Genomic DNA, 25,432 nt, shown 5'->3' with positions numbered 1-25,432 from the left:
CTGAGATCATGACCTGAGCCAAAATCAAGAGTCTGATCGTTAACCAACTGAACCACCCAGGCGCCCCCAAGGAGCTCTGAGGTTCAGCTGGCCAAGGAAAAACTGTAGGAGAAGGGAAGGAAGGTGAGGATTGTCTCACACTGAGTTTCTGCTCTGGAAGTTAGATGTGAAGTCTAGGCAAGGCTGGGTGAGTTGTAGCAGGAGAGTCTGGCTGATGTCTCCAGGACACCCCATGATGGTTTCTTGGTGAATTCACCACAGTCCAAGGGAGGGACCTAAGTCAGAAATCAGATTCATCAGATCACCCAGGGGTGATCTAATTAAGATCTAAATTTATCAAAAGAACACCTGCAGGTGAATCTTCATTTATGGTAACTGTCAAAGCAAAAGCAATTTTTAACAGAATTTTAAAACAGAATATCAATTAGTTCATGTATACAAGAGATATAATTGACTTGCCCATTTTCCTTCCATGACCAAGGTGTGGTGGGAAGCTTGCTCAAGGAGCTGGGAATCAGAATCAGAAGTTGATCATGGGCTACGCTTGACAGTGTCTCATGCCTCCAACCAAGTGGCTAATGTGCCTCCAGGGCTGGACATGCCCGGGCTTGGGCTGGCTCCTCTGCTCTAGACGTGATCAGATTGTCCCACTGGGTTGGATTCACTAATGCTCCTTTCCTGCACCTTTAAAAAAAAAAAGATTTTATTTATTTATTTGACAGACAGAGATCAGAAGTAGGCAGAGAGGCAGGCAGAGAGAGGAGGAAGCAGGCTCCCTGCTGAGCAGAGAGCCCAATGCGGGGCTCGATCCCAGGACCTTAGGATTATGACCTGAGCCGAAGGCAGAGGCTTTAACCCACTGAGCCACCCAGGCGCCCCTACTGCACCTTCTGATGAACGTATTATTTATATATTTTAGACACATTCTTTGTAGATCTTTATGTATCAATATTCCTCCGGTAAGCTTAGAACTGAACTGCTGTCCCAGAGTCTTCTGAACCTTGGATACATGTTAAAATCACCATGGGGAAATTTAAGAGCTGCTAATATCTGAGCCTCACCCCCAGGGACTCTGATGTGATTGGTCTGAGGTACAGCCTGGTATGCAGAGTTTTACAAGTTCCACCAATGATTTAATACACAGTCAAGGTCAAGAGCCTTTGCTTTAAGGCGACTGTGCATATATCTGTTCTGGTCCATTGCATGTTGATTTTGCTCTTAGAGGGTCACTTACCATGGATCAGGTACCAAGTTCAACAATACTTCTCAAACATCACTTTGTTGAATTCTTTAACCAGGCCTGCCAGGCAGTGAGGCAGTGCAGTGGGATAGGAGAAAGCTGTCAGCTACAATTCCACAAAGGCTTGGGTTCAAGCCCAGCTGCCTGTTTACTAGCCAGATGACTTGGGCAAGTTACTTAATCCCTCGGAATCTTAGTGTTCTCATCTGTAAAATGGGAGTGATAATAATATCTGCTTCTCAAGGTTGTTGTGAGGCAACAGATGGAAATTACCTCACCCGGGTTGGTCTTCATCATACTGGCTCCATTTCAATGAGAGAAGCAGGAAAGACTGAGACTTCACTTTTCTTGAGGGTGTTTAAGAAAGGGGGAGTCCCCCCATCATATTCTGGCCCACAGACATAAGGTCAAGGAGTATAAGGAACATGCCATGGGCAGATGTCTGGGATAAAAGCCTTAAAATTGATTTCCAGTCACAGAGTCCAGATGTGGGGAGGAAGAGGAAGAATTATATAGAACCTGCGTATACCTGCCTACAGAGCCTGAGTGGACCAAACATGGCCAACCATCAGCCATGGGCCAAGTATTGGAGGGGGAACCTGAAGCAGGTGCCGCTAAAAGACCAGCTCGCATGGATAGTGTGTGTGCGTGTGGTGGTTGAGGTCCTTTCAGTGGGGTCTGTAGGTCCAACAGTCCCTGGAGACCCACATTCCCAGAGTTCTTTCCCACTCACCAGGTTCCCCCTACAACTCTGACCCTTTGGATCTCTCTGGGCTATTCCTCAGGGTCCGGTTGCTCTTTTTCTTGCAGCTGGAAGCGTGTGTTCCCAGGAAGGTCTTCCAACGAGGCTACCTCAGGGCTTTTCCTGAGTGCTCCCTGCGTACCCACTCCTTCGGAGTGGCTCAGATTATCTCCTCTGATCCCAGTGGGGAGCCTATTGGTTAGCAGGTGAGCCACAGTAGCAGAGCCCCTCACACAGACCTCAGCCTGGGGGCATGTGTCCCCTCTCCCCATTCTTGCAAGAGGAGAAGCAGAGCTGGAACAGCCAAGAAAAGCATTCTTGGCTCCTCCCCGCATTTCCTTGGTGCGGGCTAGGGGGAGCCAAGAGGAGAGCATCTATACCCAACATGGTTTAAATTTTTTCACACAAGGAAACACAAGGAAGTCCAAACAGGGTATTTATCCGGGCTGAGAGGATTAAGAGACACTAAATTGCTGAACTTAGAAACAAAATGGAAAGAAGCATCAGTTTAACTGTCTTAACCAGCTCTGCCTTCACGCCTTCTCCATCTGAGAGATTTCACCATATCCTGCTGCTATTCTTGAATCGAGTGTGGCTCCCATGGCTTTTAGTCTTTGTTTGAAGGTCCCTTTGCCAGAACTTAGTTCCTTTCCAGATCACCTGGTTAAGCCTGGGGGTGTAGGCCATTCTCGAGGGAAGCACAGGATTTCCATGGTGTCTTGGCATTTCTCTCTGCTCTCAAGTTGAGCTGGACCCAAATCTCTGTGCCCTCAATTACCCTCTTGCCACGGCTTGCCCTCCCCTAGGGCTGGGTCAGTGGCCTGGTCTTCCTCCTGGGAAAGGAAGCCCCTCTCTTCCTGACCCCACAACCCTGTTTTCTAGAAAAGAGACTGACACAAGTAGGCAAGCTATCCAAGCAGAGGTGTGGACACCACTTTCCCCATGGGTTTCTTTAGCTGGAGTCATCTCCCAATCTTACTCTTGCCCCCACACTCTTTTCTGGAAACTCTTCTAGTTCTTATTTATGCTCATCCACATTATATACCCCAGGAAGGCCAATGGGGATGGGAGGCCCTGGAGGCTGTTGCCTGACCAGGCCAGGCTGGTTCCCACTGGGACACCCCTGGCTCGTTGGCATGCCTGCCCCTGATCAGACAGCACCAGGCCTTAGGGCCAGGCTCTGGATGCTTTCTGGTTCCTATCTTCAGTGACGTTCTGGTCATGGGGGCTGGCTGATGGAACGGAGGCCACTGTCACTCATAGCCCTTAGAACATTCCACCCACAAAACCCCCTGAATTGCTTCTGTCACTTGACCATCCTATCTCAAAAGCATTTTCCCTATGGTCTCCATCCATGTCAGAAACTCAGAAGACTATTTGGCAGAGGAGACAGATGACAAGATGACAGGAGGAACATTTTTATTCAGGTACCGAGAGGAGGGAAACGCCAGGGAGCAGAAGCTGAAGTAGGAAGAGGAGGAGGAAGAGGAACTCAGCGGGGAGAAGGAATGTGCTGGAATAAGAAGGCCACAGGCCTGGTGGGGACGCTGCCCTGGTATTCGAGAGAACAGCTGGTCTCTGGAGGCCTCGTCTTCATTCCAGACTCAAGGACAGAGGAGGAGCTGGGAAGGCCCCAGAAGGCTTCTGAATGTTAATGACACTCAACTGTACATCTAAAAATGATCAGTTTTTATAATTTTGTATAAATTTTGTGTAAATTTTGTGTAATGTATGTTTTAGCTCAATAAAAAAAAGAAGAAGGGATAAGTAATGGTGCAGTTGTGTTGGACAATGGTCTGTGATTCCTCAAAAGGTTAAGCCTCAGGCGACTGTACGCCCCAGCAGTTCCACGCCCGGGTGTGCTGAAGAGAAATGAAAATGTCTGTCCACGCAAGAGCTTGTCCACGAAGGTTCACTGAGGCATAGTCCACAAAGTGGAAACAAGCCATATGGCCATCAAGGAAAGAACGGATGAACAAAGTGTGGTCTATCCCTGGGTTGGAACGGGACTCAGCCATTAGGGAATGAAAGACAGACACCTGCTCCAACACGTCCGCACCTCAGACACGTGATGCTGATGGAAAGAAGCCAATCACAGAAGGCTACGTACTGTACAAATCTCTTTATACGAGATGTCCAGAATATCAGCAAATCGACAATGACAGAAAGCTGAGTGGTTGCCTAGAGCCGGGAAGGGGTTGGAGGGAAAAGAGGGTGCTAACAGGTCCGAGGTTTCTTTTCTTTCTTTCTTTTTTTTTTTCTTTTTTTTAAGATTTTTATTTATTTGTTTGACAGAGAGAGATTACAAGTAGGCAGAGAGAGAGAGAGGAGGAGGAAGCAGGCTCCCTGCCAAGCAGAGAGCCCAATGCGGGACTTGATCCCAGGACCCTGAGATCATGACCTGGGCCGGAGGCAGAAGCTTAACCCATTGAGCCACCCAGGCACCCAGGTCTGGGGTTTCTTTCTCAGGTGTTGAGAATGCTCTGGAAGTGGATAGGGTGACAGTTGCACAACTTTGTAAATATACTAAAAACCCCTAACTTGTACATGTTTAATGTATATGCGATTTAATGGCATGCAGAGTCATATCTTGTTAAAAAAAAAAAGTAAGATTAAAAAACTGTTAGAAACAGGAGTCTTCTGGGAAAAGCTTGGCCATCAGTCCGGGCATCAGCTGGCCATTCTTCTCTCTGGGACAGGAACCCAGCAGGTCTGGGGTCTCTGCCCCTTCCCCAGTGCCAGGCATCACAGGCTCAGGATGCTCCCAGCAGGGAGGGGGTGTCAGGGAGGGCCATAGAGAGGGGGCCTGAGGGGAAGGGGAGGCGGGGAGCTTCCAGGTGGAAGGAAGGAAAAGAGGGCATCAGGCCCCCTGGCCCAGCACCCACTGCTCCTCTCCCCACAGCCTGGCCCTGGGGTCCCTGGCACATTCCCCATCCCGGGGACCCCTTAGTTGTGAGAGAAGCCCCCGTGGGAGAAGGCGGGGAGGTCTGGGGCACAGGCAGCAGCCTGGGGAAGGCAAGCCAGGGGGTTGACCTCGCAGGCCCCAGCATCCTGGTCCCCCTGGAAATAGACAGAATCCGCAGACTCGAAGGAGGGGTCCTGGTCAAAGAAGTTGTAGGGTCGGAGGAAGAAGCCCACACCGTTCCCCACAGTCACCGTGTTGGGAACGTCTTCCGCGTGTGGGATGTGCAGGAAACCAGCTGTCACCCAGGCCACCAGGTCCTGGCAGAGGAGAAGAAAGAGGATCCTGAGGCCTGGCTTCGTGAGGGACAGGCCTGCCTCCTACAGCAGCTGTGGATGTGAGGATATAGCTCACTAGCCCAGGAAAAAGGTGAAATCACAAAGCTTTCTTTCCCGGTAGGTTCTAAAGACCCCCAAGGAATCCGGCTTAGGAGTGAATGAGGCAGCTCATCCTTGCTCCCCTTCCCTCCCCCTCTTGCCTTCCCCTCCTCCCTCTCAGCTCACCTTCCCTGCGATGGTCTCGTTGTTGATGAAGTCAGCGAAGTCCACGGTGGGAGACCAAGGGTCGTTCAAATTGTAGATGCTGGTGCTGCCGCGCTCCTCTTCCTTCCGCTGGGTCACGGCCAGCTGGTACCTAGGGAGATTGGATTAGAGCATGAGGTGAGCAACCTGTCCTACTGCCCAAGGCCCCACCGAAGAGGGAACACAAAGCGGAAATGAGCACAACGGTCTCATGGTGTCGAGCCTCATTATCATTCTCTGTATACTTGTTCTCTTTCTGTCTCTCTGTCCCACAGAGTTCTGGAGTTTGTTCCGTATCCCATATCTCCGACATCCACGGGCGCACCGTTCAGACCTCAGGTGGGAATGGCATCCTCACGCGTCCATCCGGATCTAAGCCCGCACCCTGGATGCGTGCGTGCAGACGAAGCCTGATTCCCATCCTCAGTCCAGCCCAGGATGTCGACTGCCTGGGTGTTAGGACAGTATATTCCCTCCGATCCACGTTCCTCTCTTCCTCTTGGTGTTTTCCTCCGACTTTCATTGTGAACATTTTAAACATGCAGAAAAGTTGAAAGAATGGCACAGTGCAGCCCCGTGTGCCCGCAGCCTGGACTCCGCCTTCCACATCTCAGCATGTTTGACTCAGCACGGAGCTCTCCATCTCTCCCTCCGTGCAGAGGGCTGGCTTCATTTTGAGCGGCACTAAGATTGTGGCCACAGGAGCGTGTGTTTGTGCGCGTGCATTTGTGACTGTGTATGTGCACGCACACCTGCGGGAGGTTGGGACAATGTAGCTTCTCAGCCACATGAGTCTGTCTTACAGTCCACCTCCTCCAGCCGTGACACCCCACCACTCACCTCCCCCAGCTGAAGGCTCTCTCCAAGGAGCTGTTCTGGGGCAGCGGCTCCCCTGCAAAGCTGAGCACCTGGACACGGTAGCCCCGCGGGTGACCCCACTTGTTGCTGTGGTTGCTGGCCAGGTACATGTAGCGGGGCGGGACGCCTCCCAGGGGGAAGGAGGCCTGCTCCTCGGTCTCCAGCAGCTTCCGGGTCACCTGCAGCCTCTGCACCTGGTGCTCGGGGCTCCAGGGGACTGCCGTGGGGACATAGGTCATGTCCTCAGCCCAGACCCAGTTCTCCAGTCCTGCAGAGAGGGGTGGGGATGTAGGGGGAGAGGAGGGAGGGCCAGTCATGCAGCTGCCCTGTTCCCTCTAGACTCTGTCCCTTCCCTGCCACTCACCGCCTCAGAGTGGGGCCAAGGAGAAACCCAGGATGGAGTGTGTCCCTGCTTCCCTCCCTCTCCCCAAGATACCCCAATCCAGAGATCTGGTGATGGTGTTTCTGCCTGATGTCATTTCTGGGAATAATCCCGGACACCTTGTGACTGGGCCTCCACTGACCTCGTCCCTTTGAGGGCTGGCCAAGAGGATGGTTGCCCTGAGGTTGGAGCAGCCTAGCAGGCCATGTGCAGAGTCTGATTCCTTCTGACCCAAGGAAAGGGTCTGTGGCTAATGAATGAAACCCCATAGCATCACTGGAACTGCTTTATCATGATCATAATAACAGCGGTAGCTCACATTCATTACCCCTCAAGGAGCTCTGCACTGCAGAACATTGGTGCTTTACTCATACTGCAACCCTATGAAAGAGGAACTACCCTTGCGCCCATTGTAGAGATGGGAATGTAGGGAATTTAAGTAACATGCTCAGGCTTGTCACCAAGGGCAGGAGGTTAGCATTGTGGTGATGCTGGGGACCCCGGTCTCACTCTGGCTCTGCATTGCCCACACAGCAGCACACAGAGGAGAGCCACACAGAGTGGGCACACGACACGCAGACAGAAGACAGACAAGCCAGAGGGAAGGCAAATCAGAGCCGGGCCCAATGTTGCCGGAGCTTGACGGTGCTTCCTATCGTTTGGGGCTTGGCGAGGAATTAAGAGCAGGGCCAAAGGCAAAGTCTGTTCCTTGAGCTCCGGGAATTTTGAATGATTTTCATTAGAATCTAACTAGGACCCTTTTGGGAGTCAACTTTGCCCTGAGACCAAAGAGCAGTAAGGAACATAGGCCAAAGTAGAAGTAGACTCTCGCTTTCCTTTTGGGGATTCACTGCCCCCGGTCCACACCACAGGTGACAATGAAAGGTCAACAGTTTTTTCTGGAACATCCACACAATGGGCTCATGGGGACCATAATGACAGCAACAATGGTTAATACTTCTCACTACATGTCAGGCATAGTTCAAAGAGCTTGAAGAACCATCCTTGCTTAGGTGTGGAGATAGAGAGATGTGCATGTCAGGTAGAATACATAATGTAATTTTCTAGCTAAGTCCAAGGAGTGAGCCTAAAAGCAATGACGGCCCAGTGCTACTGAGCACCCTGGGTGCCTTGGGCTTGGTTTCTAAAGAGCATCCTCCAGTAAAAAGGAGCCAGAGCTCCTTGGAGAAGTGGTTGGATTCCAGGGCTGGAGCAGGGAAAATACAAGCTCAAACTGGAACATCTTGGGGGCACCTGGGTGTCTCTCTCTCTCAAATGAATTAAAAAAAAAAAAAAAAGGAACATCCCATGGTGCCAAAAAGAAAGAAGCACTCAAAAAAGGATGGCGGCATATCAAAAGGAACAAGAACCAACTGGAAGCATCTCCCAATGGCCAATACTGGGATAGTGCAAGGAACAGAATAAATGATACTGCTGGGTTGTAACCCTTAGAATAAAATAAATATCTATGAATCTGTGCAGTTATGAATAATTGCATATATAAATCAATGTCAATGGAGGATAATTTTTCCTTGTGGAGAATTCTAATTAATTAATTAATGTATAAAGAATACAGAAAAAAATTTGAAATGACCAGTAGGGAAATGTTGCAGTAATAATTCTTGCAAAAAAAAAAAAAAAGTCTACCAACAGAGGGTAAAAATTAGTAGGCAAGAATTTAAGAAGAAAAGAAATAGGATATTTGTATAGCATCAAAGTAATTGCCCCAGGATATTTATTTTTTTAAGGTTTTTATTTATTTACTTGACAAACAGATCACAGGCAAGCAGAGAGGCAGGCGGAGAGAGTGGGGGAAGCAGGCTTATTTCTGAGCAGAGAGCCCGATGCGGGGCTTGATCCCAGGACTTTGAGATCATGACCTCAGCTGAAGGCAGAGGTTTAACCCACTGAACCACCCAGGCACCCCGCCCCAAGATATTTATTAATTGCAAATGGAAAAATACTAACTTTTAAAAAAATAGTTTATTTATTGGGGCACCCCCAACACTCCCCTGTTTGTGTTCCTGCTCTCTCTGTCAAATAAATAAATAAATAAAAACTTATTTATTTGACAGAGAGAGAGCACAAGCAGGCAGAGTAATGGGCAGAAGGAGCGAGAGAAGCAGGCTCCCTGCCTTGCAGAGATCCCAACGTGGGGCTTGACCCCAGGACCCTAGGATCATGACCCGAGCTGAAGGCAGACACTGAACTGACTGAACCACCAGGTGCCTGGGAAAAGTACTAACTTGTAAAATGGAGAAAGTCAGAAAACGCCATCTTAACCAAGTGCTTGAGGTCAACATCACTGGTAATAAGACATATCAACCTCACATACCTCTTGATATGATGCACTGAGAAGGGCATAATGTTATCTCTCTGGTTTTCTTGTAAAAAAAAAAAGTACAATCTCAATCTTATCATGAGAAAATAACAGAGAAACCCAATTTAAGAGCCACCGTACTACATAATGACCAAAATCTTCCCTAATGTCAAGGTCATGGAAGACAAGAAAAGCCCAAGGAGCTGTCTTAGATTGGAGGAAACTAAGGAGAAAAGTCAAATAAAAGCAGTGTGGGATCCTGGATTAGATCCTGGAACAGAAAAAGAAAATTAATGGAAGAACTAATGAAACTCTAATAGGGTCTGTAATTTAGATAATAGTACTGTAATAATATTCATCTCCTGGTTTTGATCGCCATACTGCGATTGTATAAGATGTTAACATTAGGGGGAGCTGGGTGAAGGATATATGGGAACTGGACAATGTTTGCAACTTTTCTTCAGTCTAAAATTATTTCAAAAGAGAAATTGTTTTGGGGGCCCCTGGCTGGCTCAGTCAGAAAAGCATGAGGCTTTCAATCTGGGGCTGTGAGTTCGAGTCCCATGCTGGGTGTAGAGATTAGGGAAATAAATAAATAAATATTTTTAAGAGATGTTGTTTTAAGGTACTCATCATTAATCCTCTAGTAGTCTTACTAAGAATGCACTCTTACACCATTTTTACACTTGGGTAAACTGAGGCACAGAGTAGTTAAGCATAATAATGTTTCTATCATACACATTTTTTTTAAAGATCTTATTTATTTATTTTACAGAGAGAGATCACAAGCAGGCAGAGAGGCAGGCAGAGAGAGAGGAGGAAGCAGGCTCCCCGCTGAGCAGAGAGCCCGATGCGGGGCTCGATCCCAGGACCCTGAGATCATGACCTGAGCTGAAGGCAGCAGCTTAACCCACTGAGCCACCCAGGCGCCCCTATCATACACATTTTTAAAGGCACTCCACATGTTGCCCACTCCTCCATTAGAATGTAAGCCTCTTGAGAGCAGGGTTGTTGTTTCATTTGTTAAATTGCATTAGGGATGTGACTGGCACAAATACCCGTTCGTGGGATGCTGGAGTGACCAGTCGGTTAGGTGTCCGACTCTTGATTTCAGCTCAGGTCATGGTCTCAGGGTCGTGAGATGGAGCCCTGCTTTGGGGTCTGTGCCTGGTGTAGAACCTGCTGAAGATTCTCTCTCTTCCTCTGCCCCTCCCCCTGCTCCCTTTCTTAAAAAAAAAAAAAATGCACTCAGTAACTATTTGTTGCTTGCATGAATGATACATTGTTATGTGAAAAAAACAGAAGTGGCAAAATACAGATATGTTATGATCCAATTTTGATAATGAAAATTCAAAATATTTACATCAGTATATGATACTTACAGATAGTATACAATATAACAAATGTTATAATTTATTAAATATTGCAGATGCTATATTTAAAAATATGGAAGAATTTTTTTCTTAAGTATGGGAGAATAACTCATCTGCTAAGCGTGAAAATCTCTGAGGAACCTGACTTTCACTTGTAATCTTTTAATCTTTCAGTGACAATTCTTTTTTTTTTTTAAAGATTTTATTTATTTATGTGATATATATAGAGAGAGATCACAAGTAGGCAGGGAGTCAGGCAGAGAGAGAGACGGGAAGCAGCTCCCTGCTGAGCAGAGCGCCTGATGTGGGGCTTGATCCCAGGACCCCGAGATCATGACCTGAGCCGAAGGCAGAGGCTTAACCCACTGAGCTACCCAGGCGCCCCTCAGTGACAATTCTTAAAGCAAGACATGGAGACCTCAGTCCCCTCTGCTGGAATCCTTGCTTCCCCAGCGATGTCTTACCTCCTACATCCAGATCCACCTTGAAGTGGGCGCTGTGGGTGTGGACCGTGCCCAGCGTGTGCTCCCCAACCCGGTTCCCATACCTTTGGGCGGCACCAAAGAGGAAGGTTGAGCTGATGTAGCCGGTGGCGTGGAGTCGGACCTCTATGGCCCCGTTGGGGTGGAAGACCATATCCCACACGTAGTCATAGTTGAGCATGGTCGACACAGATCTGACCACCAGCACTGTCTCTGCAAGGCCCCCAAAATAGTGGGAGTGGATATCTGAGTGATGTCGCCTCAGAGGGAGGCCCTGGTTCTGTTCAAACACACAAATGGCATCGCGTATTGTCTTGGGGGTGTGTGATTCCAGAAGGAAGTGCCAGTCCACGTAGGTAGCCCCATAGGGGCAGTCCACCCCCCGGGTCAGGGTTGAAGAGAAGTGACCCAAGCCAAATCCACCATCTGTGTACCGGCTTCGCAGAGCAGAAGGAGAATTTCCACCATAGACAGCCAAGGCCTCCTGGAGGCTGATCTCATAAGCTAGTCGTTCTCCCCGGAAGCGAATGTCAAAGATCCTGGGGCCACTGAAAGCTCCAAGGCCAAAGGAGAAAGTCCACAATGAGGAGGTCACTCGACTCCCCTGGACACCGAAGCGGGGGCCCTGGGGATAGAACTGCAGAGGAGGCGGCGGGCCGGGGGGCCCCTGGGGCTTGAGGGACCAGGATCCACCTGTGCCATTGTCTGGGACCAGCACCACATTCACCAGGCCAGTCTCAAACTGGTCCTCCAGCTGGGCCAAACTCTCATAGTAGCGACCTTGAAAGAACACCTTCTGGATGGTCCAGCGGGCAGGGTCCAGAGCCTTGTGGTCTACCAGCAACTCCAACCCCACGGGGTGCAGGAAAAAGCCAGCCCCCGAGATGTTGTAGTAGAGACCAAACCAGGTGGCCCGGTCCCCTGACTGTAGACCTCGGGGAGCCGTGTTCATCGTCACAAGGTTCTGTCCTTGGCGTTGGTAGAAGCAGCAGTGGTGGAGGAGGCCGGCAGCCTGGGGCAGCTCTCTGTCGAAGATCAGCCGGTCTATGTCCAGGTACTCTCGGAGCAACACGGGGCGGCGGTGGTAGGGCAGGGGGCCCCCGTAACGCTCCACCGTCACATCCCGCAGGTAGGAGGGCCGTGGCAGCGGCCCCACCACCAGCTCACTCACGTTGGGCTGAGGCTGTCCACCGAAGAAGACGATGGCCAGTGCCTCCCGGGCAGGTGGGGGGCTCCCCCTGTCCAGGTGGGCCAGGGCGGCGGCCTTGGGGGGCAGGTGCAGCTCCACCGAGAAGATGCAGTTGTCCGAGGGGCGGGCCTGGGCTGCATCCACCAGGTCTGGCCCTAGCTGCTGGGTCAGGAAGCTCATCACAGCTGTCAGCTCGTCTCGGCTCAGGTCTGCAAACAGCTGGCTCTGGCTGGGGTGTGTCCAGGGCTGGGCACTGTGGGACATGAGGGGACAGCGGGGAGGCTCGCCGGGTTCACCTTCCCTTTCCACTCCCTTCTCACTCCCACCTTCACCCAAGCCTGTCACCAGCACACTACACAGGGAAAAAATAATGAAAATAGCCATAGTTAAGTCTTGTGGACGGTCCTTAGGCTCCTGAATCATTATGCAGAATGGGAAATACAAAGAGAAAAGACAGGACCTGGGAGCATGATGTCTTTGGGTCTCTGGAGTGTCCTGGTCTCTGAGTAGTGCTGCTGGGCAGGAGGCGAGATGGGCACATTGACGATAAGCTGCCGAGGGCAGATGGAGGTAGGAGTGGAGCTGGAGGGGGCCAGGGGTCAGACAAAGCTCGGGAGGTGGAGCTAAAGTAGGAACCTGGACTTTAAGTGGCCCACGTAAGCCTCTGTCCCCTTGTTCCAAATCAAACACTCAGGGTCAGGGTCGGAGAACCAAGCTGGGGGAAGGGTAGGTTTTGGAAATAATACAGCTGGAGGGAGGCAAGAGGAAGAAGAAACGGGAACAGAAAGGGACTGTCCTTGGGTTCTTCCTCCACTCTCCAGGTAGAATCTTTTTCCTTGGTACGAGCTTGCGAGCGAAACGCACCTGCCCACCCCTACCAGCAGGCTCGAGAGTAATGCTGAGAACACAGAGCACCTGGGGGGAGCTGGGAGGCTGAAGCCCGGAGCCAGATCTACAGTGGGGAGGCTCTGAGCACCCTAGATCACTGGAGGGCAGTGCATAGGGTGTGGAGCCAGTCAGAAATTGAGGTGGTGGGGGGCAGGTGCAGAGTGTAAGAGAAAACCCCTCGTCTCCCCTTTAAGTCAGACTGATGGGCCAAGTCAGAGGTCAGAGGGCTTGGCAAACTGGCTGTGGAATTAATTAGAAGCCCACAGCCCTCCACTTCCAGGAAAACATTGCAGAGGCAGAGGGGGAAGCCACCTCCCTTCTTTGCTAGGTAATGGGAGGAGGCCACACTCACCTGGGCAGCCAGGTCCCCAGGGGAACAAGAAGAGACTGAGGGTTCCCTGGAGGGCACATGCTTCCCTCATCAGCCTGGGGGAGAATCCTTTCCAACATGGACCTGCCCAGGAAGATTTGCCTGGGAAGACATTAGATCGATGGAGTATGTTCATCAATGGGAGGTGGTGGGGAAGAGGAAAGATACGACAGCCAAAGGAAACAGAAGGTTCAAAATGTAGAGAAACTCGAAACAGCCCGGCATGGGCAGGAAAGGGCCAAAAGGTCTGTGTATTTGGTGTGAGGCGGGGACAAAATGGGGGGAAGAAGAGATCAGATCAGGAAGTTTTGTGTGGTACGTGTTTCAGGCAAGGTCCTAATTGTGGGTAGACGGTGAGGCATCTCAGAGCTGGGAGAGTTGGCACAGGAGAAAGTGGGTGTGGGTCATCCCCCAGGGCAGATCCCCCCCCTCCCAGCAAGGCTGGTCTTGGGGCCGCAGAAAATGAACATAATAGCAGTGACTGCTGTCACCTGAAGACTGGCTGACCACCATCCCCCAGATCCCAGACTACAGTCTTCCCTAACCCTGAAGATGAGCACATGTTGTTGAATTTCCCGCCAACCAAGTACCAGGGCACTGAGCTTGTTGCCTAATATAGACATAAAGAAACATGACCTTTAATACCTACCCCTGAGTATTGGGGAGCAGAAGCCATACCCAGGGCTCCCATACACTGAGCAGTAACATGGAGATGAAGGACTAGAGAACTTGCATCAAGACAGGGACAATAGGATTACTACCACGGAGGCAGGAAACGGGCCATGAGACCTTTAGAATATGAGGTACCAGAATCTTTTTGTTTTGTTTTGTTTTTGTTCTTACCACTGGCATTACAAGATACTATTGACTTAAAAAAAAAAATATTATCTATTTATTTGACGAGAGAGCACACACAAGCAGGGGGTAGCGAGAGAGGGAGAAGCAGGCCTCCTGCTGAACAGGGAGTCCAATGTGGGGCTCGATCCCAGGACCCTGGGATCGTGACCTGAGCTGAAGGTAGATGCTTAACTGACTGAGCCACCCAGGTTCCAGATACTGTCAATCTTAAAATTCTTTTGATAATGTTCATGTAAAAATATAGTATCTCATTATTTCATATTTACTGTACTACTGGAGACACTGACCATCTTTTCATATGTTTATTGACTATCTGTAGATCTTTCGTGAATTGCTTAGTCATATTTTTGTCTTGCGCACAAAGATAAACCATTTATTCTCCTCCCCGTATTACAGGATTTTTTCCTTCCATGACCACAGTTCTTTTTGTCACGCTGCTTTGAAGAATGAAGAGGTAGACCAGACAAGAGTGATGGGAGGCAAAGCAAAGTTTATTTGGCGATAGTAAAGTTTATCGAGCGACAGTACAAATTTCCCAAAGAGGGAAAGGACCTGAGAGGGTTGCCCAAGAGGGACCAGGATCTAATGTTGAGGGTTAGCTCTGGCCACAAGGCAGCACGCCAGCCAGGGAGCTTGAGTCTGGGCTCTTGGAGAAGTTACTGTCTCAGCTCCCAGCTAAGAACACATCGTTAGGATGGCTGGGGTTTCTCTGACCAGTATTGGCAAGCAGAGGTCAAAAATGTTCGTTCTAGTGAGGTATCATCAGACCCTCATATGGGAAGGTGGGTCACGATCGGGGAGAGCCCTTTGTCTTGGCTGGTGGGAGAGCTTGAATATAACAGAGGTCACCCCTGACACCTTCCCTATGTGTCTTGCTGTCACATTGTCCCCTCTGATATCATTTCATTCAAATCTTCCCAGCTGTCAGGTCAAAGACCCTAAAAACTTGCTGAAAAGGTGGCCCTTTTGGAGAATTACTCAGGAGGCAGGACCACAGCCCTGCTCCTCTCCTTGGGTCATATTTCCCTTTGAATAAATGCAGCCCCAGCCTCAATGAATGGGATGAGTTTATCCCTGGGAGCCAGAGTCCACCCCCAGTCTGCAGGCTGAAGACTGGGCCCCAGAATGCGGTGTCTCAGCGGAGTTGCTGCCCCAGAGGCCCTGAGCCGTCAGCCGGGCCCACCTGGAGCGCACAGCTCATGCTCCTCTCAGATCTGCTTTGTAGGGAGATAGCTCTGGCTACAGTGTTGAAGGGCACCTGGGTATGGGACAGACCAGAGGCAGAGGGCCAGGATGAGACCAGCGACCTTGAGGACAGAGAAGAAGGCAAGAGTCTGAGATGTTTAAGGGCAGGTGTGATGACTGGGTGCCTTATTGGGTGTGGGTAGGTGAGAATGAGCCCAGTATCTTAGGTGACACAAAGGTTTCCTATGACCTGTTGGGCTTTTCACTAGAAAGGATGTACTTGCAGAACAGCAAGTTTAAGGGGGAACAACAAGGTTGAGTTTGAGGTGCTCCTGGGAAGTCCCAGTAGAGATGCCTAGAAATAAGGTGGTTGACTCTGTGTCTGGAGCATAGGAGAGATGTTCTAGAATCCAGATTTGGGCCAACAGCAAGCATTAGCAGTTAAAGTAAGAGAGGCCGAGATCGCCGGCAGAGGACTTTGGGACAGAGAAGACAGGAGACCCAAGACAGAGTCCTGGAAAAAGCCAAAGTTTGGGGCTATGTGGGCTGATAGGGGAGCAGAGGTAAAGGAACCAGCATGGAAGATGAGAAGCAGCAAAAACGGATGAGGAGGGGTCAGAATGTGGGGAGGTCAAGGCAGAGAATTTCAAGAAGGGGGTGGGAGATGTCAAATGTCACTGAGCCATCCAGAAAGTAGGCAGCTGGAAAGGCCCATTGATTTTGCATTTAGAAGTCATTGGTGACCTTTGTCGGGGCAGTGTCTGGCTGTGGGCCAGAGGGAGGGCAGTGGGTGGAGGAGTGACTGCGGGAGGACACTCCTTGGAGGAAGGAGTTTTTGCAAAGGCACAGGCAGAGCAAAGACCTCCCCCGACCCAGGAGATTCAGGGTCCCTGTGGAAGGCTTGGCAAGATGAGAGTGGAGAAGAACCAGTCAAGAGAGAGGGAGGGAAAATACAAGCAGAAGAGTGGATGGATAACTGAAGGAGAACCTTCTAGAAAGAGCCTGAAGGGCAGGGCTCCCCCTTAACCAGATAAAGAGGCTGTGGAATTACTGAGCCCATCCTCATGGCCAAACCCAGTCAAAGATGCTGTCAGGGGTAGGCAAGGTACTTTCTCTTTTATAGGGGTTTAATTTTTTTTCAAACCTAGTTTGCACCATTTAAAGTCTACAGGGATGATCTAACCAATTATCACATAACCATACCAACTTCAGAAGAGCCTGATTGTTGGGTGGGATTTTTCTTCAGCAACTGACTTTCCGAAGCGATCCCATTAAATGAACTATAATGCTCTTCCATTAGGAGGTAATGGGGTGCTTGGAGAAAGCCCAGTCAGGGGCCAGAGATCCCACCTCTCTTTCCCAGCAACCTCAGCAGAAGGTGGGAGGAGGGAGGAACCCAGATGTGGGATTCTGATGGGGGCGCTCTGAAACAGCAGGCCAGACTCCCCAGAGGAGTCCTCCCCGGGGCCCCGGGGCCTGAAATGATGTCCAGGCCACCATTAGTTCTTACTTCTGACTCACTGCCCATGGTCAGGTCTTCTGTCAACTCCTTTCTTTGTATCTGGGCAAGAGGGAATATCCTGAAATCAGCAAATCTGAATCTTCTTACTCCCTTGCCCCAAATCCTTTCATGGCTCCACATTTTTCTTTAGGGTAACCATGGCTTGCAGGAACATGCCTCATCTGTCCCTCCAGGCTCTCCTTATAGCCCACATGCCAGGCAATGAACTTGGGTACTTCGATGGTGCTGCTTTGTCACCTCTTGGCCTTTGATCATGCTGTTTCCCCAGCCTGGAAAGTTCTCTCCATTGTCCTCCTTGTCCCCAGTTTAGACATTTTGTCCCACAGGAAGACTTCCCCAGCCCCTAGGATTGAGTCAGGAGACTCTGCTCTTGGCCTCCTCCCCCTTCCTTGCAGTCCTGACTGCAACTGTCCTTTACTAGCCTCGCTCCTCCGAGGACAAAACCTGTGCATCTAATTCACTAATGTATCCTCATGCCTCGTGTGGGCCTGGTCCTTAGAAGGCACGCTGTACATCTTTGCTGAATGCACAAAGGAATCCTCTTGCACTTGGAGCTGGAACCCTTCACAGGGGAAAGCAGAGGCAGGAGAATACATGTTGTGCCCCTTCCAGAGCATTCTAGTGTCTATGTTCTAGAGAAGTCCCAGCTATGCCCTCTGAGCTAAGCCTTAGGCTCCCCTCGTCCAGCTTCTCTTAGAGCAAGGAGCCCATGTCCTAGTCTAGCTTTGGGGGCACTGGTTCCTTCAGAACTTAACATGCTTGGTGAATATACACTCTTGTCACTGGGTCACAAACACGAGGCCAACATTTGAAGCTGGCCTCAGTAGTCAAAGGAAGAGACTGGGTTGGGGAAGGGGGCTGGGGGTCCACCTTGCAGCCCTCCTGACCCCAGCTGGGCAGGTGTTCTGACAATCTGCATGTCCCTCCTGCCTCCTCTCATTTGAGGCTGGGGCAGGAGTGGTAGTCCCCCTGGGGAGAAGTAGAGACACAATCACACACAGTCACATTTTCCGACAAAAGCTGGTGAACATGAACACCCACTCACACATAAGACCGCATACAAGCACTCATGTGCTTTGGTGTGGACATGGGTTTCAAGGTCATGAGATTCACATGGGAAGGAGTGGGGCGGACACCAGCATTCCGTCTCTCCATTTCCCCCAGCCTCCCCCACACTGACTGCCCTGCGGCTGGCCATAAGGAGGAGCCACACAAGGTGGAAAATGGATCTGCATGTAACAGAGAAACTACTCAGGTTAGGGAGAGAGGAAGTACAAAGTCAGTGTTAGAGTCACAGCTGGCCATGGCATCCATTGCTTTTCTACTCTGTCCCAGTCTCTAGTCCCTCCTCTCCCTCAATCTGTTGTCACTCCTGCTTCCAGCCCAGGCCATGCCGTAACTGAACTGGCCATCCCTGCCCCGTTCTCCTCGCTCCAGTCTCCCTGGAAGGATCCTAGTTTGGATCCTAGTTTCTCTCCAGCTCTCTGACTTGTTCCCATCCACTGTTTCATTGACCCACAGGTAAGCTTGGGCTTGGAGCAGCTCAGAAGGGAGCAGAAACTTCTGTGACCTACGTAGGACCTCCTTCTGGTCAGGAGCTGAGTGGAATCCCAAGTCCTTTTCTAACACTTCACCTCCTGACCTGGCCCAGACTCCCAGAAGGCAGAAGTCACCTCTCTCCATTACTCCCTGTTGTCCCTTATTTTAAGAGACACAGAGAGGAAATGAGAGAGAGACAGAGATGGAGACAGGGAGCTAGAGAGCACAACAGGGGCTTAACATTGTCTTCAGGGATGGACAGGGGTAGGAGAGAGGGTAAGGAAGTTACCAGAGGCTGCATCCGTTTCTCTGGGTCTCAAAAACTTGACCAAACTGAGTCCCTGGGTCCATATCCTCATTCCCTTTACCTCACCCCTACCTTCACCCCTTCCTAAAAGACTTGTCAATAATAAACAAAGAAACAAACAAACAAAGTCGGGTCCTGTTTGGGCCCGTTTTTTAATTTATTTTGAACAGGCAATACAGTCACATGGCTCAAAATTCAAAATATACAAAAGGGTATAGAGTGTTGTCTCCTCCCTCCCCCATCCCTGCTTCCCAGTTCCCTTCCCCCAAAAACAACAGTTATCACTGGTTTCTTCTGAATATGCATATATATGTAAATATGTATTTATAGTTTCCTCCTTTCTACCACACAAGGGAGAAGTGCGCCACCCACACTTCCGTGCCTTGCTGTTTCACTGGAACATCACTCCCTATTAGTATACACAGAGAGAGCCTTCTTGTTAGAGCTGCACAGCACTGTGTTGTAAGACCATGAGGCAATTTAGTTAATCAGTCCTCTGGGAAAGGATGTTTCTCTGGTTTGCAATCTCTCACTTTGGGCACACCCGCCCCTCACCCAGGGTCCCTGAGGGACGCCATGATGGGAGCCACTCCCCATTTCCTTGGCATGGCTACAAGTGGTGGCTCTTGGAGTTCCAAGGTCTCACTGCTTCCCACCCTTGGCGCCCACCTGTCATCAGGGTCTGCTGCTGCGGAGTACATGGGCTCATTCACACCCCTGGCATGAATGACCACTGCTCATTACCCCAGTACCCACACATCCGCCTCAAGGGCTCACTTGAGCTGCTGCTGTGTGGCCCTCCTTTTGCCAGAGGGTGCAAAGCAGGTGAATACAAAGGGGGCGGAGAGAACTTCCATGATGGACAGCCTGCTCCGGGACAGGGGTGGGGTCCACTCTACCTCCAGTTGTGACAGACACAGGGGGACAGACAGGGGCTGTCCTCTGAAACTAGATGTCCTTTGCATTTTGAGACTTCCATGGGCAGAGAGCCAGGAGAAGAGACCTACATTAGAAATAAAGACTAAGGGAGCATTGTGACAGAGGAACGTCCTCTGAGGGATGGGAGACAAATCCCAGGCTATAAGAACAAGTAGGAACAGGAAGAGGAGGCAGTAGGTGGGGGAAGGGAGAGGGCGAGGAGGACTTGGATAAGAGGAATGTGGGCTAAGGAACCCCTTCTAGCTCATCCGTGGAGGTGTCGGCCTGGCAGGAACCCTGCCCTGGGGCTTCAAGGGAACTATCCCAGGGTTTCTAGGACACTATTCCCAGTGCAACAACACCATCCTCACCCCCCAAGGGAGGAAGCGAGGAGGCTCGGAGATGGATTAAAAAGATTTGGGAAAACCAGAAAGCAAAAAAAACCAGGAGTCTTCTGGGAAAAGCTTGGCCATCCGTCCAGGCATCAGCTGGCCATTCTTCTCTCTAGGACAGGAACCCAGCAGGTCTGGGGTCAACAAAGCCCAGTTGCATCTCTGCCCCTCCCCCAGTGCCAGGCATCACAGGCTCAGGATGCTCCCAGCAGGGAGGGGGTGTCAGGGAGGGCCATAGAGAGGGGGCCTGAGGGGAAGGGGAGGCGGGGAGCTTCCAGGTGGAAGGAAGGAAAAGAGGGCATCAGGCCCCCTGGCCCAGCACCCACTGCTCCTCTCCCCACAGCCTGGCCCTAGGGTCCCTGGCACACTCCCCATCCCGGGGACCCCTTAGTTGTGAGAGAAGCCCCCGTGGGAGAAGGTGGGGAGGTCTGGGGCACAGGCAGCAGCCTGGGGAAGGCAAGCCAGGGGGTTGATCTCGCAGGCCCCAGCGTCCTGGTCCTCCCGGAAATAGACAGAGTCCGCAGACTCGAAGGAGGGGTCCTGGTCAAAGAAGTTGTAGGGTCGGAGGAAGAAGCCCACACCGTTCCCCACAGTCACCGTGTTGGGAACGTCTTCCGCGTGTGGGATGTGCAGGAAACCAGCTGTCACCCAGGCCACCAGGTCCTGGCAGAGGAGAAGAAAGAGGATCCTGAGGCCTGGCTTCATGAAGGACAGGCCTGCCTCCTACAGCAGCCGTGGATGTGAGGATATAGCTCACTAGCCCAGTTTCCCTCAAAAGGATCTTAAGTCTTTTTTTTTTTTTTTTTAAAGAAGGCGCCACACCCAGCGTGGAGCCCAACAGCGGAACCCAGTGTGGGTCTTGAACTCACAATGCTGAGATCAAGACCTGAGCTGAGAAAGGATCTTAAGTCTTTAAGCAGTTTTTCCTACCTGCCTAGGAGTCAAAGCCTGGTCAATTTCATATTGGGAGAAACCCCTCCTCCCTGTCCCAACCCAGGCCCTCTATCTCGGACATCTCTCATCACAGCGCCGCCCGGCTCACCCACCCCAGAGGGAGGACACCCACAGGCGATTTCAGCTCACCTGTCCCTCACTCTCCCCCACCCCATCTATGACTGAGATGAGGACGGAGTAGGGAGATCAGGGTTTAAGAGGCAGAAAAGGCTGACATTCATAAATGAATCCCTCAGAGGTCAAGTCAGAAACGAGAAAAGGGTTAGACACAAGAGAGCTCGCCTTTCAGCCCTCCTCGAACCCTGGGGCCTCAGCCAGTGTCTCAGCAAACGAGCTCCCAGCTTGGGAAGTCTCCCTCAGGAGGTAAAGATGTGGGAAGGCAGGAGTCAGCTCTAGGCCTTGGGAGGCCAGATGGTTTCGGGGAACTACAGAGGAGGTGGGGTTCATCTCTGTGCCCTGGTCTCCCTCCCAGGACCCTTCTAGGGTGAGCTGACCTCTCCAGCAATGGTCTCATTGTTGATGAAGTCAGCAAACTCCACGGTGGGGGCCCAAGGGTCGTTCTGATTGTAGATGCTGGTGCTGCTGTGCTCCTTTTCCTTCCGCTGGGTCACGGCCAGCTGGTACCTAGGGAGGCACTGGTCAGGCCTCCACGGTCACTAACCCCGTCCTGCTGCCTGATTATGATGATGGAAGGGGGCTGAGTGCATGGACCCCGGGCTTCCCGTCTCATTCACACAATGACTCTGGTGCCCCCCCGGGATGGGTGGGCCAACCTCTTTCCACACCCTTCTGTTCATCCCCTGGCCATCTCACAGGACAGCCTCTCCCCACACCCAGAATGGGGAAGGGTTCTCCCGCCCAGGCCTTCACCTGGCGTTTCGATAACTGGGAAACCCTAACGCAGCTCTCACCTCTGCTCCAGTACAGTTTGAACCGAGCTCCCAACACGCCCTTCCCTCTCATTCCTCCCCGAGCTTCTCTCTGTCACCCCATCACTCACCTCCCCCAGCTGAAGGCTCTCTCCAAGGAGCTGTTCTGGGGCAGCGGCTCCCCTGCAAAGCTGAGCACCTGGACGCGGTAGCCCCGCAGGTGACCCCACTTGTTGCTGTGGTTGCTGGCCAGGTACACGTAGCGGGGCGGGACGCCTCCCAGGGGGGAAGGAGGCCTGCTCCTCGGTCTCCAGCAGCTTCCGGGTCACCTGCAGCCTCTGCACCTGGTGCTCGGGGCTCCAGGGGACTGCCGTGGGGACATAGGTCATGTCCTCAGCCCAGACCCAGTTCTCCAGTCCTGCAGGGGAGGGATGGAGGTGGGGGGGAGGGAGGGCCAGTCATGCAGCTGCCCTGTTGCCTCTGGACTCTGTCCCCTCCCCGCCACTCACCACCTCAGAGTGGGGCCAAGGAGAAACCCAGGATGGAGTGTGACCCTGCTTCCCTCCTCCTCCTGAGGATACCTCCGGTCTTTCAGCCAAAGCTGTTGACCTATAAAGTATTTCTTCAGGGACTAATTCACTAACCCTTCACACTGGAGAGGACCAGGCTCAGCCCTGGGAGGCACAGGGGAGTGAAATCCCATCCCCTTCCTCTGGCTCTCACGGAGGCTGTGGAAGGTAAAGCCCTGAAAGGCGGCCAGTGTGAGAGGAGCACATTCAAGGTCCAAGGTCACAGGAATACAGGCGCAGGCAGGAAAAGGGGGCCTTCCTGGGTGCCTTTCAGGCTTGAAAGATGACCCAGCTTGGCGTTCTAGGAGGGGGCGACACAGGAGCAAAAGCTGGAAGCCTGACTGACCTGTGGCGCTCTGGGGACAGGGAAGGGTGTGGGCCTGGCTAAGGCCACACTGGGGTGGGGGGCGTGGGGGAGCTGAAGGGCAGGCTGGAGCTGCACTCGGAGGGGAAGGGCCTTCTGGGAAAGATGGAGCCAGACGGGGCAGCAAGCTGGCAGGGGCGGGCAGGTGGCCCCTGGATCTGAGAGAGAGAAGAGTGGAAGGGGCAGAGAGAAGGCTGGCCCAGCAAGGCTTTGACTAATCTCAGACAGGCCAGAATAAAATGGGTGGTGGACTCAAAGTGAGGAGACGGACTCCAAGACATCATGTGTCTCTCTGTGTGACCACCAACCCTGGGAGCTATAGGAACATTCCACAGCACCCACTCTACCACCTTGCATTTAAGGGTATGGTACCCAGAAAGAGGGGGGCTCACTCCCAGAGGAAACGTATAACCTGGGGCTATATGACCAGTGTGCGTGTGCCAGGGACTTGGCAAGAGGCAAACAAGTCCTCCAAAACCTCGGCGCCACAGGCCAGACACAGAGGAATGAACTACAAAACATGGCCACCTCCCTGAAGTGGGGCCTCTGTGAGAACAAGGGAGGGACGAGGGCAAAGGGGATCTTGTGAGCCCAGATCCTTCCTCCTCCCTGAGCTTTGCCATTTCTCAAGATTTTCTGATGAGGTCACGTGGGGGGAGGGTGGCAGCTCTGTACCCAGCCAGTGAGCTGGGAGCAAAAGAAAATGCAGCAGCCAACCTTCCCGCTCAACTCGTCCTTTCCTGGATAACGTCCACAAACCCCAAAGCAAAGAGATACCTTTTCAGGAATCCTTGCTTCCCCAGCGATGTCTTACCTCCTACATCCAGATCCACCTTGAAGTGGGCGCTGTGGGTGTGGACCGTGCCCAGCGTGTGCTCCCCAACCTGGTTCCCGTACCTTCGGGCGGCACCAAAGAGGAAGGTTGAGCTGATGTAGCCGGTGGCGTGGAGTCGGACCTCTATGGCCCCATTGGGGTGGAAGACCATATCCCATACGTAGTCATAGTTGAGCATGGTCGACACAGATCTGACCACCAGCACTGTCTCTGCAAGGCCCCCAAAATAGTGGGAGTAGAAATTTGAGTGATGTCGCCTCAGGGGGAGGCCCTGGTTCTGTTCAAATACGCAAATGGCATCACGTATTGTCTTGGGGATGTGTGATTCCAGAAGGAGGTGCCAGTCCACGTAGGCGGCCCCATAGGGGCAATCTACCCCCCGGGTCAGGGGAGTGGAGTACTTGCCCATGCCAAAGCCGCCGTCCATATAGCGGGTCAGCATTGCTGCCGGGGAATTTCCACCATAGACAGCCAAGGCCTCCTGGAGGCTGATCTCATAAGCTAGTCGTTCTCCCTGGAAGCGAATGTCAAAGATCCTGGGGCCACTGAAAACTCCAAGGCCAAAGGAGAAAGTCCACAATGAAGAGGTCACTCGACTCCCCTGGACACCGAAGCGGGGGCCCTGGGGATAGAACTGCAGAGGAGGCGGTGGACTGGGGGGCCCCTGGGGCTTGAGGGACCAGGACCCACCTGTGCCATTGTCTGGGACCAGCACCACGTTCACCAGGCCAGCCTCAAACTGGTCCTCCAGCTGGGCCAAACTCTCATAGTAGCGACCTTGAAAGAACACCTTCTGGATGGTCCAGCGGGCAGGGTCCAGAGCCTTGTGGTCTACCAGCAACTCCAACCCCACGGGGTGCAGGAAAAAGCCAGCCCCCGAGATGTTGTAGTAGAGACCAAACCAGGTGGCCCGGTCCCCTGACTGTAGACCTCGGGGAGCCGTGGTCATCGTCACCAGGTTCTGTCCTTGGCGTTGGTAGAAGCAGCAGTGGTGGAGGAGGCCGGCAGCCTGGGGCAGCTCTCTGTCGAAGATCAGCCGGTCTATGTCCAGGTACTCTCGGAGCAACACGGGGCGGCGGTGGTAGGGCAGGGGGCCCCCGTAACGCTCCACCGTCACATCCCGCACGTAGGAGGGCCGTGGCAGCGGCCCCACCACCAGCTCACTCACGTTGGGCTGAGGCTGTCCACCGAAGAAGACGATGGCCAGTGCCTCCCGGGCAGGTGGGGGGCTCCCCCTGTCCAGGTGGGCCAGGGCGGCGGCCTTGGGGGGCAGGTGCAGCTCCACCGAGAAGATGCAGTTGTCCGAGGGGCGGGCCTGGGCTGCATCCACCAGGTCTGGCCCTAGCTGCTGGGTCAGGAAGCTCATCACAGCTGTCAGCTCGTCTCGGCTCAGGTCTGCAAACAGCTGGCTCTGGCTGGGGTGTGTCCAGGGCTGGGCACTGGGGGACACGGAGGGACAGTGAGGAGTTTGGCCGGGTTCACCCCCATCTCCTCCCCTGCCGGCTAGTAGGACACACACCAAGGCAAAAATGGTGATGACGGCTAGAGCGAGGAGCACCAGAGTGGTCTTCTGGTTCATTGTCCGTGAACCAGAGTAGAGACGTGTGTTCTCAGGTCAGCAGAGTGAGATCTCTCTTATCCTATATGGAGGGGAGGCGGGGGGTGGGGGGCTCTTGGACTCTGGCTGAGGTTCCCAGTGTTCAGCCGCTCAGGATACTGAGGGTGGGGAGGGTGGGAAGGACTTGGGAAGGCTGGGGAGGGGGCGGGGCAGGCCAGGCTTGCGGGGCGGGCCT

At 52.3% G+C, this 25,432-nt stretch overlaps 2 protein-coding genes across 2 annotated transcripts; both read right to left on the bottom strand.

The window, feature by feature from the left end:
* Positions 1 to 4,718: 4,718 nt before the first annotated feature.
* LOC116875899 (membrane primary amine oxidase-like) lies at positions 4,719 to 12,648 on the bottom strand. The gene is made up of 4 exons (XM_032871725.1): positions 10,863 to 12,648; positions 6,306 to 6,591; positions 5,448 to 5,577; positions 4,719 to 5,204 (listed from the first exon to the last, which is right to left on the bottom strand). The coding sequence occupies exons 1-4, from the start codon at positions 12,490 to 12,492 to the stop codon at positions 4,929 to 4,931; spliced, it is 2,322 nt and encodes a 773-aa protein (XP_032727616.1). The 5' UTR covers positions 12,493 to 12,648; the 3' UTR covers positions 4,719 to 4,928.
* Positions 12,649 to 18,979: 6,331 nt separating this feature from the next.
* AOC3 (amine oxidase copper containing 3) lies at positions 18,980 to 25,355 on the bottom strand. Its single transcript, XM_032871726.1, is given in 5 exon segments — positions 18,980 to 20,711; positions 21,497 to 21,626; positions 22,003 to 22,157; positions 22,159 to 22,289; positions 23,619 to 25,355. Coding segments are annotated over 5 exon segments (2,292 nt in total). The 5' UTR covers positions 25,219 to 25,355; the 3' UTR covers positions 18,980 to 20,435.
* Between the last annotated feature and the right edge of the window lie 77 nt (positions 25,356 to 25,432).

Source organism: Lontra canadensis, unplaced genomic scaffold (assembly GCF_010015895.1).
Source record: "Lontra canadensis isolate GAN:19392208 unplaced genomic scaffold, GSC_riverotter_1.0 scaffold43, whole genome shotgun sequence".
Classification (NCBI taxonomy): Eukaryota; Metazoa; Chordata; class Mammalia; order Carnivora; family Mustelidae; genus Lontra; species Lontra canadensis.
Note: the sequence above shows the minus strand (reverse complement) of the source record. Positions and strands in the feature narration are given on the sequence as shown.

Bases quoted from the DNA above. Each gene is read 5' to 3' on its own strand.
- LOC116875899 (XM_032871725.1), bottom strand. From the start codon at position 12,492: ATGATTCAGGAGCCTAAGGACCGTCCACAAGACTTAACTATGGCTATT. The intron at 6,592-10,862 runs GTAAGACATCGC...CCCTCTCTGCAG, and splicing joins GGTGGATCTGGATGTAGGAG to GACTGGAGAACTGGGTCTGG. The intron at 5,205-5,447 runs GTGAGCTGAGAG...CTCCTCTGCCAG, and splicing joins ACGAGACCATCGCAGGGAAG to GACCTGGTGGCCTGGGTGAC.